Here is a 13,860-nt window from a genome sequence, read left to right on the forward strand (position 1 = left end):
TCTCTAAAAATTTGACTCAGAGAGAGAAAAAAAAAAAAGATGAAAATCAGTCCAGAAGAAATACCCTATTTTCAGAAGGGGGTGGGTGGGAGGGAGATGTGGAGAGTGGAAGGGAGAGAAAAAAAAAAAAAATTTGAGTCTCTATTTCTCCCCTCCCTCTCTCCCCCCGCCCCAAACCGCCCCCTCTTCTTCCCCTAACCCGCAGCCAGTCCTCTTTTCTTATATCTTCTAATTCTCCTTTTTCTTTTTCCCATCCTTCTATTTCCATTCTTTGCAAGTCCAATCTCTCACAAAAGACTCTCAGTTCCTCTGGAAATCTCAGATAGGCTGTGACTCCGTTTCTCCATCCAATTAGGCATTCTGGGGTTCCCCATCTATACTGCACCTTCTGCTTTCTCATTTGTTCCAATAAAGGTCTCAAGGATCTTCTTCTCCATAGGGTCTCTGATGTTAAGTCCGCATAGATTTGGATATTTAAATCTCTATATTTAATTATTGATCTTCCTTTAATCTTCCTCCAAATCTTATCTTTGTCCCCAGATTTTTGAAATTGAACAACTGTATCCCTCGGTCTCTCCTTCCCCATGATCTGTTTGAGCTTTCCTGTTCTGAACACTCCATCCAGATTAATCACTTCTGATTCCGCTCTATCCATTATGGAGTTTAGAATTTTACTAACTAGTTCATACAGTGATTCCCCTTTTACAGACTCTGGGATTCCTCGTACCCTAAGATTACTCCTTCTTTCTTTATTCTCTTGAACCTCCATCCTATAAAGAAGTTTTTTCTGAATAAAGTCCATATTTATTATCTTCCTTTCTAGGTTAACAATGGTTTGGGCCTGATTTTTAACTTTCTCCTCTCTTTCCTCCACTCTCAGCAACAGGTGCCCCAAATCATTCCGAATAGATGTCATTTCTTGTTTTATCATTTTCTCCAGACTTTGAAACATTTCTGTCATCTCTTTTTTATTTGGTACATGTAGTTCATCTTCAGGTTCGTTTTTCTCCAGCCTTTCCACCGTTTGTTGACTACAGCTGCTCATCATGTCCAGTGATAATCTAGGGTTACTTCCCAAGCTGATTTCCATTTCACCCTTTTCACTAGTATCTTAGGGCCTTTCTGGGGTACTATTTCCTTGAGTAGTATATTTCTTGATCGTTCCCGTTTGAGACCCTTTGAGCCCTGCTCCTTTAATTCCTTTATTCTTCATATCCTCTATGGGTCTTGTTTTTTTCTATAACCCCTTATACAAGTGTAAGTCATATGTCTATGGCTTGTTAACCCAGCCTTGCCTTGCTATTTTTCCTTTTATTTTACTTTTCTGTGTCTCTTTCTTCCTCTTCTCTTCTCCACCTCTTCTTGACCCTTGGGAATCCCCCCTCCTCTCTTTCACCTTTTTCCTCCCCTCTGCCACAGGAGATTATAGTACACACACAATATTCCAATATGTAAAAAGCCCCAGCCGCTCTCACTCACCCGTCTCTTTACTTGCTCATCGGGTAGAGGGCCTTTCTCAGTCCCAGGGGGATTCCTCCGGGTCTCCTTTGGCCTCTCGGTCACCTGGAGGTCATCACAAGGCTACAGGCTGCTCCTCCCTATTTTCCAGGGTCCAGGGCCAGTCTGCGCGCCGGGGAACTAGGCCAGGATTGAACCGGCACTTCCCTCTCTGCTCGGGATGCCGGCCGGTCTCACCTCCTCCCAGAGATCCTCCGCGGCTTGTCACATGGTCCCGCCGCGTCTCCTCATCTCCCGGCTGACCCGGCTCCTGCCTCTCTTCACGGGCCACTCAGCTCCCCTGCTCTCCGGCCTCTCCTGCTCGACCCACCTAACTCCGGTGAGTCTGCCCCTTCATTTTTTTTTTTTTGTTTCCGAGGGTCCCTGGGAAGGATGGGAAGCGGAGCCTAGCAGAGTGCTAGTGCCTCGCGCTCTCCTCGGCCGCCATGTTCGGGCTCCTCCCCCGACGAGCGTCCACACGGTGGTATCTGGTATGTTACCGTTATTATTTGATTTAACACAGCATTGTTAGAACCTGAATTTCACTTCAGCCTCTTGTAGTTTACTCCTCTTCTTTTTCTTTCCTTCTTTGTCACTCATTTCTTTCTCTGCTTTCCTCCTCCTTCCTGATTTTTTTCTTTCTTCCCCTTTATTCAATCATTCCCATTTTTCCACATTTCATTCTTTCCTCACATTGAGCTTCCTTTTCTTTTATTATTCCTTTTTTTTTCTGTCATCTTCCTTCCTTCCTTCCTTCCTTCCTTCCCTTATGTGCCTTCTTTCCTTTTCTCTCCTCCTTGCCTCCCTGCCTTCTTCTATCATTCTCCTCTTCTCCTTCCTTCGTCATTCCTTTCTCCACTCCCCTTTTCCCCTCTTTCTGATTTTTTACATCCTCTGATAGATGCACAATCAAAAAAATTTTTTTTTTTTTTTTTTGTAACCATGTAAAACTGTAAATAAGCAACTTATATTTAAAACATTTGTGACCTCCTCTATTTGATGTAATAGTGAAAAAATGTCCTCAAAAGTATTCTTAAGCCTCTTTCGATTGAGAAGTTTAAAGTGGAGCTGCAGACCCCCCCCCCCCCCCCCCTTCCACGCGATATCACCTTGCACGCTGTGCTTTGTGAATGGCAGCAGTCTTCCGGGACCTGTGAAGTGTCCCACAAGGGTGTGGGGGTTAGGATGGGGGGCCAAACTTCCAGCTCAGATCGCTGCGTTGATCTTACCCAGAAGTGAAAGCGGGTACCTGTCAAAACCAGGTACCTGCTGCCCCCCCCCCCCCCAAAAAAAAGTGTCAAATGTGGCAGTGGAGGGGGGGAGGAGGCAGACAAGCAGAACTTCCCCTTCTGGGTTGAGTTCTGGTTTAAGTGGACTTCTGATGTTTTCCTGTGGTTTTGGAGACCATCCCACAGTAAATGTTTGTCCACCTACTCCCTGACACTGAACCCAGTCTCTCCCAACTCACCATCCTGAAGTTACTAGTTAGAAGGCTGGCTTTAGAGAACAATGAATACAGTAGCTGAGTTAATACACCCATTGGAAAATTGAATAACTCAGGCTTTGTTATAGTTGGTAGAACTGATAAGCAGATTTGCAGCAATCCAGTTTGGTTTTACCCTTAGCAGAGAGGTCATTGGGTATAATTATGATAAGCTACTTGTTTCAGTCTTTTGATTGCCATGAGCTATAACATAAAATCACTGGCTACTCAAGAAAGGGTACAATAGTTATCTATGTAATAGGTACTCAGCAGTGTAAGGGATACTATTCCTTGGATCCAAGCTTTTCTGCTGCTTTTCAGCATTTTGTTGGCAGAAATATGGGATGAATGTAGATGATTATCAGAATGATAAAATTGAATTCAGTTGTAACTATATAATCAAGCAGAACATCCATTAAACAAGTGAAGTACTGCTCAGTCTCTTCCTCCCCCCAGCCTCTAATTTAGTTGCATATTTTTATGGGGAGAGGGAGTATCTTGTGTTCACTGGGAAAATGCAAAGCGTTCTCTGGTGTCTGTGCTGAGCAAGGGAATGGTAAGGGCTCACAGTAAAAGGTAAGTCCTGTGTTTGAGTACCCTTATTAAGTTGGGGGAATATTCAGGTGGCAAACCCAGAGGGGGGCAGTTTCATATGCCACTATTACCACGAACACCCAGAAGAGCAGCCCATCTAGTAAGGGTGTTGAGAGTAATGCAGGAAGGCCCAGACAGTTAATGGTAATAGGAAATCCTATAATCAGAAGGACTGGAAAAATATTTTTTCTAAGGATCGCCTCAACTGACTGGTTTGCTGTCTCCCTGGTTCTAGGGTTTGGCATGTGGTGGACTGAGCAGACAGATTACTGGGAGAAGCTGGGCCTAACCCAGCTTTCATACTGGGACCCATGACAAAATACGTGGAGGATGAAAGATCCTTAAGAATTAATGTAAAGAAGCTGCAAGTTGAATGGAAAGACCTTCATGGTCCTGTTCTCAGAATTATTTTGAGCCTTGTGCAGCACAGTAAAGACTGTAGGAGAACTGAATGTATGGTTAAAGACCTGGTGTAAGTTGGAAGAATTTGGGGTTTTTAGAGCACTGGGCTTACTTTTCATTGGGATACAACCTGTATGCTAAAGATGATTTTACCTAAATGGAAGGGGATCCGTATGCAGATTCTTATAGGAAGCTTTATAACTTCTTATTCAAAAAGTGTTTGGGTCTCCTACAATGTACTTACAGGGATTATGAGCATGTTTCCCTGTCTTACGGAGCCTTTGTCCCCCTTGACATTCTCTTTATATAGGAGTGTCTAAAAGTGGATCTAAAGGCTCAAGGTTTTTTACCTTCATGCATTCTGTGCCTGAAAGTAAAAAACCTTTTGTATGCAGCAGCCCCCCCCCCCCAATACTCCCCCTCTTGAGCCAGCGATGTGTACTGGGGTCTCGGCTATCCCTCTTCTTATTGGCTGAGAAAGAAGTGGGAACCATTGCCTCCCACTGTTGTCAATCACATCCAGTGAGCCAATGAGGAGAGAGGGTGGAGCCGAGCTGCTGCTCCGCGTGTGAATTGCACATAGAATGCCTTAAGGTATAAAACTTTCTGAGATCGGCTTCCCCCCCCTGCCCCCCCTGATACTTGCCTGATTCCCATATCAATCCAGCACTGCCCTCTCTCCCTCCTCACAGGACTTAGATGCAGCCATTGGCTCCTGCAGCTGTCAAACACAGCCTGTAAGGAGGAAGCGGGGGCTTGGTGCGGAGCTGAGCTGTATGATTCCCTCCCAGCATCCGAACCCAGAGAAGCTGGAGGCTGATAAACCGAAGATAAATTTAGGCATTACAATTAAATTTGAAGTAAACGTTTACCAATATTGTGCATTACATAAATAATTGTATGCATGCTATAAAGTGTCAGCCTTTTAATTTAAAAATTTATATCTTCTCCTCAGTCCTCCCTTCATTTAGCTTGACTGACTCTGTGTGATGACACTTTGCTACAGTGTAAAGTTGTGAGCGTACAGCTTGTATCACAGTGTAAATTTTCTCTCCCCTTAAAATAACTCAACACACAGCCATTAATGTCTAAACCGCTGGCAACAAAAGTGAGTACACTTCTAAGTGAAAATGTTCAAATTGAGCCCAATTAGCCATTTTCCCTCCCCGGGGTCATGTGACTCGTTCGTGTTCTAAAGTCTCAGGTGTAAATGGGGAGAGTAGGTATGTTAAATTTTGGTATTATCGCTCTCACTGTCCCATACTGGTCATTGGAAGTTAAACAAGGCACCCCATGGCAAAGAACTCTCTGAGAATCTAAATAAAAGAATTGTTGCTCTACATAAAGATGGTCTAGGCTATAAGAAGATTGCTAAGACCCTAAAACTGAGCTTCAGCATGGTGGCCAAGACCATACAGCAATTTAACAGGACAGGTTCCACTCAGAACAGGCCTCGCCATGGTAGACCAAGGAAGTTTAGTGCACATGCTCGGCGTCATATCCAGAGGTTGTTTTTGGGAAATAGACGTATGAGTGCTGCCAGCATTGCTGCGGGGGGGGGGGGGAGGGGGGTGTCAGCCTGTCAGTGCTCATACCATACGCCGCACACTGCATCAAATTGGTCTGCATGGCTGTCATTATTATTATTATACAGGATTTATATAGCGCCAACAGTTTGCTCAGCGCTTTACAATACAGAGACAATACAGCAACAATACAGTTCAATACAAGAGGGATTTGAGGGCTCTGCCACTTGGAGCTTACAATCTAGGAGGGAAGGGCTAGTGGTACAAAAGGTAGTAACTGTGGGGGATGGACTGGTTGGAAGAGTAGAAGATTCCAGTATTAGCTGAGAGAAGGATAGGAGAGGATTCCCAGAAGGAAGCCTCTTCTAAAGATGATGCACAAGAAAGCCCGCAAATAGTTTGCTGAAGACAAGCAGACTAAGGACATGGATTATTGGAACCATGTCCTGTTGTCTTATGACACCAAGATTATTTGGTTTAGATGGTGTCAAGCGTGTGTGGCAGCAACCAGGTGAGGATTATAAAGAGAAGTGTGTCTTGTCTACAGTCAAGCATGGTGGTGGGAGTGTCATGGTCTGGGGCTGCATGAGTGTGCCGGCACTGGGGAGCTACAGTTCATTAAGGGAACCATGAATGCCAACATTTACTGTGACATACTGAAGCAGAGCATGATCCCCTCCCTTTTGAGACTGGGCCGCAGGGCAGTATTCCAACATAGCAACTGCAAACACACCTCCAAGACGACCACTGCCTTGCTAAAGAAGCTGAGAATAGAGGTGCTGGACTTGCCAAGCATGTCTCCAGACCTAAACCCTATTGAGCATCTGTGGGGCATCCTCAAATGGAAGGTGGAGGAGCGCAGTCTCTAACATCCACCAGCTCTGTGATGTCATCATGGAGGAGTGAAAGAGGACTCCAGTGGCAACCTGTGAAGCTCTGGTGAACTCCATGCCCAAGAAAGTTAAGGCAGTGCTGGAAAATAATGGTGGCCACACAAAATATTGACTCATTTTGTTTCCAGCGGTTTAGACATTAATGGCTGTGTGTTGAGTTATTTTGAGGGGACAGCAAATTTACACTGTTATACAAGCTGTACACTCACTACTTTTACATTGTAGCAAAGTGTAATTTCTTCAGTGTTGTCACATGAAAAGATATAATAAAATATTTACAAAAGTGTGTGTGTGTTTTGAATAGAAATTTTGATCTGAGTCTGATATGTACCAGATTCAACCTCCTATAAGTATACATCTTTTTCCTTTCCGTTTTTCTGAAAGTGGATTACATATTTGGTTCCCTAACTATATAGCTGGTTATTTATATTTACCACTGCATATAGATATTCGAGAATAATTTAGTTTTCTTTTTACTTTTACATATTATCTAAATTGCACATTATGCCTATTTTTTTAAGGTTTTTATCCAGTTAGTTGGCCAACTAATTGATTATGAAAACAATCATTAGTTGCACCCCTAATTTAAAGTGATTCAAAAGGCTTTTTTTTAAAATAATAAACATTTCTATACTTAGCTGCTGTGCGCAGTGGTTTTGTACAGTGCAGCCCGGATCCGCCTCTTAAGTCCCCTGCAGGCACTCCTGGCCCCTCCCTCCTGTGAGGTGCCCCGCCCCAGCAAGCTGCTTGCTATGGGTGCACCTGCTGCTCCATGTGTCCTTTCACACATGCAGCTGTGCTTGGCCCCACCCCCTCTCTCCTCTGATTGGCTGTCTCAGCCTATGAATAGAGGGAGTCCTGAGATAGCTGAGACTCCAGTGCACATCCCCGGATCAAGAGGGGGCTTAGGTGACTATTAGGGGGGCTGGGGAGGTTGCTGCATAGAGAAGCTTTTTACCTTCATGCATAGAATGCTTAAAGATCTAAAACCTTGAGTCTTTTCGAACCACTTTAACCACTTCCCCTATATGGTTGTCATATTACATCCTGAGGTTTAAGCAGTTGTATTGGGAAGATGCCTGCAGCTACAGGCATTAACCCAGTATCAAAATTTGCAGTCGATGATGCTGTTTCATGTAGAAGTGATTCAAATGGCCATACAGCCACCTGATCACTCCTATGGGTGGTGGAAGGGGGTGCCCTTCCTTCCCTCCCACTGCTGCCTTTCCCAGGTTCTCATATCCCATCTCGGAGCCTGGCCATCGACATTCTGTGCACTGCACGGAGAGAGAGGAATTGTTGTTCCTCCCTCTCTGTGAGATCAGGAACCGGAATCAACGAAGATTTTATCACTTTGGTTTTGGTTCTTTGTTTACTGGCCTGTTACCGGCCAGTGAAGAAGCTGATCAGATTGATCTGTGTCTGATTGGTTGCATTGGAGGCCAGAGGAGAGATTTTGTGTCTAAAAGACCCCAGATCTTTCCATAACGAGGACGTGTAATGGCGCTTGCTATCACAAGGAATGTTGTTCATCCTTTGTGAAAGCAATAAAGTTGATTTATTTAAAAAAAAATTTTTTTTTTTACTGTCCCTTTTAACTTTTTCTTTAAAGTGCAAATGCGAAAGTAAGTCCCGCACACACGTGACTGCTGATCACACCACTCGTGAAGTATCATCACTAATGTCAGAATGGGAGCAATACTTCTAGTACTAGACCTGCCATGTGACTCTAAACTGGTAACCTGTAAAGACCTTTAAAGCGTTGCATATGGAGATATTTAGGTACCATAGTCTGTCACCATTCCATGGGCGTATGTAATTTTAAAGCATTAAGTGTTGGGTAATCCTTTATATTTGACAAAAAAATTGGGTATTATATTGTTTTTGTTCACGAAGATTCATTAAAGTTTATTTTTTCCAAAAATATTGGATTTGAAAAACTGTTGAGCAAATACTGTGTGAGATAAAAAAAAAATGCAACCCTCGCCATTTTATTTTCTTGGGCTTCTGCTAAAAAAAAAAAAAAAAATGATATAAATATATGTATTGCATTTTTGATATGTTTTTGCCACATTTTGCATTTAAAATCTGCCTAGCAACAAGAGAAATTAAAAAACCGCAAGTGCAAAAAGGCAAAACGCAATGCAGAAATGCAAACTGCATAGGTGTGAACCTAGCCTAATGGAGGGTAGAATTCAATGTTGAAATGGAATTCCAAAAGATTTTTGGAATTCTTTGGCATATTTGTTAATTGTGTATAAGTTGTGACAAACATACATTTTATTTTCTTTTTTCCTAGGTAATAAACAATGCATGTGCTACTCAAGCAATTGTCAGCATTTTGTTGAATACAAATCATCCTGATGTACACCTAGGAGAAACACTCAATGAATTTAAAGAGTTTACCCAAAGTTTTGATGCTGCAGTAAGTACCTGATTCATTTTTTTTTTTTTAAACCATTTTTCATGATAATAGTCTGCAAATCAGTTTTATTCAATACTGGACACTTTAACCCTTTTCCTGCCTATGCCAATTTTCACACTTTGAATTACAATTATTCAGTCATGCAGTGCTGTAATGTAAATGCTGCAATGCTGTACCCATATGAAATTTTTATAATTTTTTTTTTCTCACAAATTGAGCTTTCTTTTGGTGGTTTTTTATTTTTTTGCGCTATAAATGGAAAAATTATCAAAGTTTGAAATAAAACCTCATTTTTCTTTGTTAAAAAATTTTGCAAATAATTTTGACTATATTTTTTACTGCTACATTGCTTTGGTAAAAATAACCCAAATCCGTGTATATTGTTTGGTCTGCGCAAAGGTTGTAGAGTCTACAAGGTATGGTATCCATCATTTTGAAATTGATCACACCTGATCACAATTGAAATACTGATGTTAGTGTCTCAAGAAATGAGATCGGCCAAGCCAGGAAAGTGCAAATACCCCCCAAATGATCTCTTTTTGGAACATAGACATTCCAAGCTATTTAGTAAGAGGCAGGGTGACTTTTTTTTTTTACGTAATATTTTTTTTCCACAATTCTTTGGAAAATGAAGAAAGTAAATAAAATTAATTTTTTTCACAAAAATGTCATTCGTTATTTCTCACACACGGCATAGGCATACTTGCAGCTACATCCCAAATCACATTCTGCTACTCCTCCAGAGTATGGTGATACCACGTGTGATACTTTTTTTTCCTTCAGGCATTATCCACTTTAAGACCAGGCTTTCTTCTGACACTTTTTGTTTTAGAGGTAAAAATCAGTTTTTTTCCTAAAAAATTACTTAGAACCCCTAAGCATTATATATTTTTAGCAGAGGCACTAGAGAATAAAATGGTGGGTTTTTACAGTTTGTCACACAGTATTTGCGCAGCGGTTTTTTTGAACACAGAAAAAAAAACTTTTAAGGAATTTTACCAGTTTAGATTTACAGAGGAGATCTGGTGCTAGAATTATTGCTCTCGCTCTGACGTTCGCAGCAATACCTCACATGTTTGGTACGATTGCCATTTTTGTATGCATATGAGACCAATGCATGTGTTCATCTTTGCATGTGAGCAAGGGGAGATGGGGGTACTTTTAATTTTTTATTTATTTATTTTGTGCACTGGTACACTGACAGATATTTATGTGCACTGTACACTGGCACACTGACAGATGTTTATGGGACACTATGACAGGTGTTGAGCACTGTGGACAGGGACAGATGGTGCTTTGGTGCACTGGTGTGGGATGGCTGCAGTTTGTGAGATCTGTGTAGCTGAACAATAAAATCATCAGCTGTCACCAGCTGCAGCATACCCTGCACTTAACTCTCACTGAGCTCTGTGGGGAAATCAGCTACAGGGACACATGTTTACATTCAGTGATGGCTGTGATTGGACACGTGATCGGGCGAGCTAATCGGAGAGCCCATATCCCAAACTGTGATGGGCTGTGTCCAAGGGACACAGCCATTATAGAATTGCGCTGCTGCTTGGCATCGGGGCCAAACGCAGGCACCCTTTCTGAGGGACGTACAGGAACGTTTACTCAAAACGGGGAAGCTCCCATCTGCCCGTTTAATGTACATTATCTGTGTGGGAGGTGGTTAAAGGGTAATGGTTTGAGGTCAAATTTATTTTACAGGGTTTTTTTTTTTTCCTTTTTACTGTAAATGTATACATAACAAAGGATTCCCAGATTACTGTGGATTATTTAAAGAGAAGGCACAGCTGTAGCAGCCTGCCTTTTTCTGATACTATGGGCAGAGCTGTATGATAAGGTATTACAGTTTGTCGTTGATAAATCTTATAATGTGACTTTTCAGTCTCTACAAAATCCTCATTAGATATACAAACTACAGTTAGGTCCATATATATTTGGACACAGACACAGTTTTCCTACTTTTGACTCTGTATGCCACCAGAATAAATTAAAATGAAACCATCGAAATGAATTTTAAGTGCACACTTTCAACTTTAATTCAAGGGGTTGAACATAATTATCAAGTACACATTTTAGGAACTGCAACCCATTTTTCATACACAGTCCCTCCATTTTCAGGGGCTCAAATGTAATTGGACAAAAGAATATAATAAATAAAATGTTCATTTTTAATATTTTGTTGAGAATCCTTTATCGGAAATGACTGACTGAAGTCTGGAGCCCGTGGACATTACCAAATACTGGGTTTCCTCCTTTCTGATGCTTTGGCAGGCTCTAACTGCAGCTGTCTTCAGTTGTTCTTTGTGGGTCTTTCTGCCTTTTTAGTTTTGCCTTCAGCAAGTGAAATGCATGCTCAATTGGATTAAGATCAGGTGATTGACTCGGCCACTGCAGAATATTCCACTTCTTTTCATTCCAAAGCTCCTGGGTTGCTTTTTCAGTGTGTTCTGGTAAATACCTGAAAAAAAACTAAAATTGTGCCAAATATATATGGACCTAACTGTATATATCAAGAAGGTTTACCTAAAGAACACTGTTCTTTTTATATCTAGGCAGGTAGGCTCTTGCCCACTACCTAGTAACTAGTAAAGTTCCCTTCTCGCTGCTCGTAAAAACAATTCAGCAGCTAATTGGCCACTAGGATTGCTTTTACATGAAAGCCGACCGCAAGATGAAATAAACTACCAGGATGCCTGTAGCTGCAGGCATCATCCCGATATAACTGCTCAAAGTCCAGTGACGTACCAGTACATTGCTGGTCCGTGTTGGGCATATATGTAACAGTAGAGAGCACGGGCATATGATGAATCAGGTCTGTGGACCAATATGACTGCAATTCATTCTTTTTTGTAATGCCCATGTTGAATGTAAGTCCCAAGAAAGTTTTAAATTCAGAAACAGTAATAGGTTTCCATGCGGATTGCAAGAGCTGAATTTGGGTGGGTAGCGATGTATTGTTGTGCATATAAATTGCTTTGGCCCACAATCAATTGGTACAAATCTTCCGTGAAAAAATGGCGGAGGGGTTAAATGCTAGTGCTGGCAGCAAACAGGGCTGATCCTGCTAACACTGCGGTTTTGGGGACACTATACAAAGCAGGCACCAGTATAGTTCTGTACGTGATCATTATATTGATCCGTACAAAGACTACGCTAGTAATGGAGGTGATCAGTGACCTATAGAGTGAGTGCGTTGGTGTGTGGGCAATCTAACGCTAGCTGACACTGACTGGGTGGGGCGCTTACTGACTCTGACGTTATCTGATGTCGCTAGTGGCAGGGATACAGTGATCAGTGAAAATTTTTATATACCGATACTGTACTAATAGCATTGGCTGAGTGACGGGCCGATGAAAGGGTTAAATGTGCTAATCTAGTGTGTGTGTGTGTGTGTGTGTGTGTGTGTGTGTGTGTGTGTGTGTGTGTAAAATGTAGTGCTTTTACTCTGTGCCGTGTTCTCTCTTCTCTCCCTTGACTGACTGGTGGGGGGCGCAGGCGTGTTCGCACCCCAAAATAGGAAGCGACGCAAGATTACGTCGCTTTGCCAAGAGCCGCTGCTCGCCCGCAAAATGCGGGTAAGCGCTTGGCAAGTAGTTAAAAGAAAAGAAAAATTTGCAAAAAATTCTCACTATGGTATTTTTTTTATTTTGTTTTTTTATTATTTCTTTTAATACTTTTATCAGAATAGTACAATGTTACCATAGTAACCGTGTACTACTATGGAGGGGGGGGGGGGGTGATTAGGGTTTTTTTTTCCGTACACTTAGGAGAAATAAAGATAATTTCTATTGCAATGCGAAGCTTGTTGTGATGAACCTGACAGCTCAAGATGGTGATCTGTGATTGGCTGGAGCTGGTCACATGGTACAGGGTGCTGTGATTGGCCCCATGTGTCACCGCTGTGTGTGACCGCTATGGGCCAATCACAGCTCACTAGGAAGAGAAGCACAGCTGTTATGAATGAGATTGATTCATAACAGCTTTGCATGTGATCATGTGATTGCATAATGGGTCCCATTCATCAGGATCTTCATTCCGTTGTGTCTTTCAGACACAGCAGTCGCTGGGGGAGTGCTGTGCGCCCCCCCATTGTTAGTACAGCCAGAGTGACGTATGGGTACGTCGCTTTGCCTGTAGCTGCTGCCCGGCCGCAGTACATTGTGGGCGGGCTGTCAGGAAGCGGTTAAGGAGACCGAACAATCTGTAGTATACGTAACCATTTCAAGGAAAAATAAATGTGCTCAATTTAAGCCCATGTACATAAAAGCAAATAGTTTTTGTTCTGTTTTAGCTACAGTGTCAGCTAATTTGGGAAGCACCCAACTGTTTTTTTTGTTTTTTTTTTTGTTTTTTGTTTTTTTTTGTTTTGTTTGTTTTGATTTTTTTCTATTTTATTGTTGACATAAAGGGCCCTGTTATAGTTTTTCTCTTTTAATAATTTTTGAATAGTGTGTTTATATACATGCAAAAATACCATAACCACATTTACTTCGGCATATGAAAGAATCTGAAATATTATGTTTGGTCAGAAGGTCTGGCAGTCAAAAGGCGACTAATAAACTGTAACAAATTAATTCATGTTTTTAAATAAAGCATACAACATCACATGCATGTTACTGGCATGCTGTCCTTTTAACAAAGTTTAGAATTCTCAGCTTATCTGAAGAATTAAATGGTTTTTTTTTTAAATGTGTGAACAAGCGTCAAGGGGGTTCAGAGACTCTAGAACAATTGACCTGAATTTTACATGTGTTTTTTTTGTCTTTCAGATGAAAGGATTGGCATTGAGCAACTCAGAAGTGATCCGACAAGTGCATAATAGTTTTGCAAGGTACTTCCTTTGTTTATTTTTTTCATGTGGACTTGCTGGATGAGAATTTTAGGTTTTTAAAATATTATTTACGCCATTAAAATACTTGTAGTTTAAGTAGAATTCCAAGTCAAGTAAAAGGCAGGTGTACTTTTAGCAAAACATTTCTGAATTTGGCTTATTTACCACCATTGCAGAGGCTCTACATTTTATGAGATAAT

General features: G+C 41.6%; 1 protein-coding gene across 3 annotated transcripts in view; it reads left to right on the forward strand.

The window, feature by feature from the left end:
* UCHL5 (ubiquitin C-terminal hydrolase L5) overlaps positions 1–13,860 on the forward strand; it is a 103,350-nt gene that overhangs the window by 17,746 nt on the left and 71,744 nt on the right. For 2 of the 3 annotated variants that reach the window (XM_089692631.1, XM_089692630.1), the window contains exons 4-5: positions 8,695–8,820; positions 13,599–13,660. In XM_089692631.1, coding sequence (XP_089548757.1) covers positions 8,695–8,820; positions 13,599–13,660 — 188 coding nt within the window. The remainder of the gene's footprint in view (positions 1–8,694; positions 8,821–13,598; positions 13,661–13,860) is intronic. The other variant, XM_089692632.1, reaches the window with a different exon arrangement.

This window comes from Staurois parvus, unplaced genomic scaffold, assembly GCF_062004578.1.
Source record: "Staurois parvus isolate SC_StPar_1 unplaced genomic scaffold, SC_StPar_1.0 ptg000597l, whole genome shotgun sequence".
Lineage (NCBI taxonomy): Eukaryota > Metazoa > Chordata > Amphibia > Anura > Ranidae > Staurois > Staurois parvus.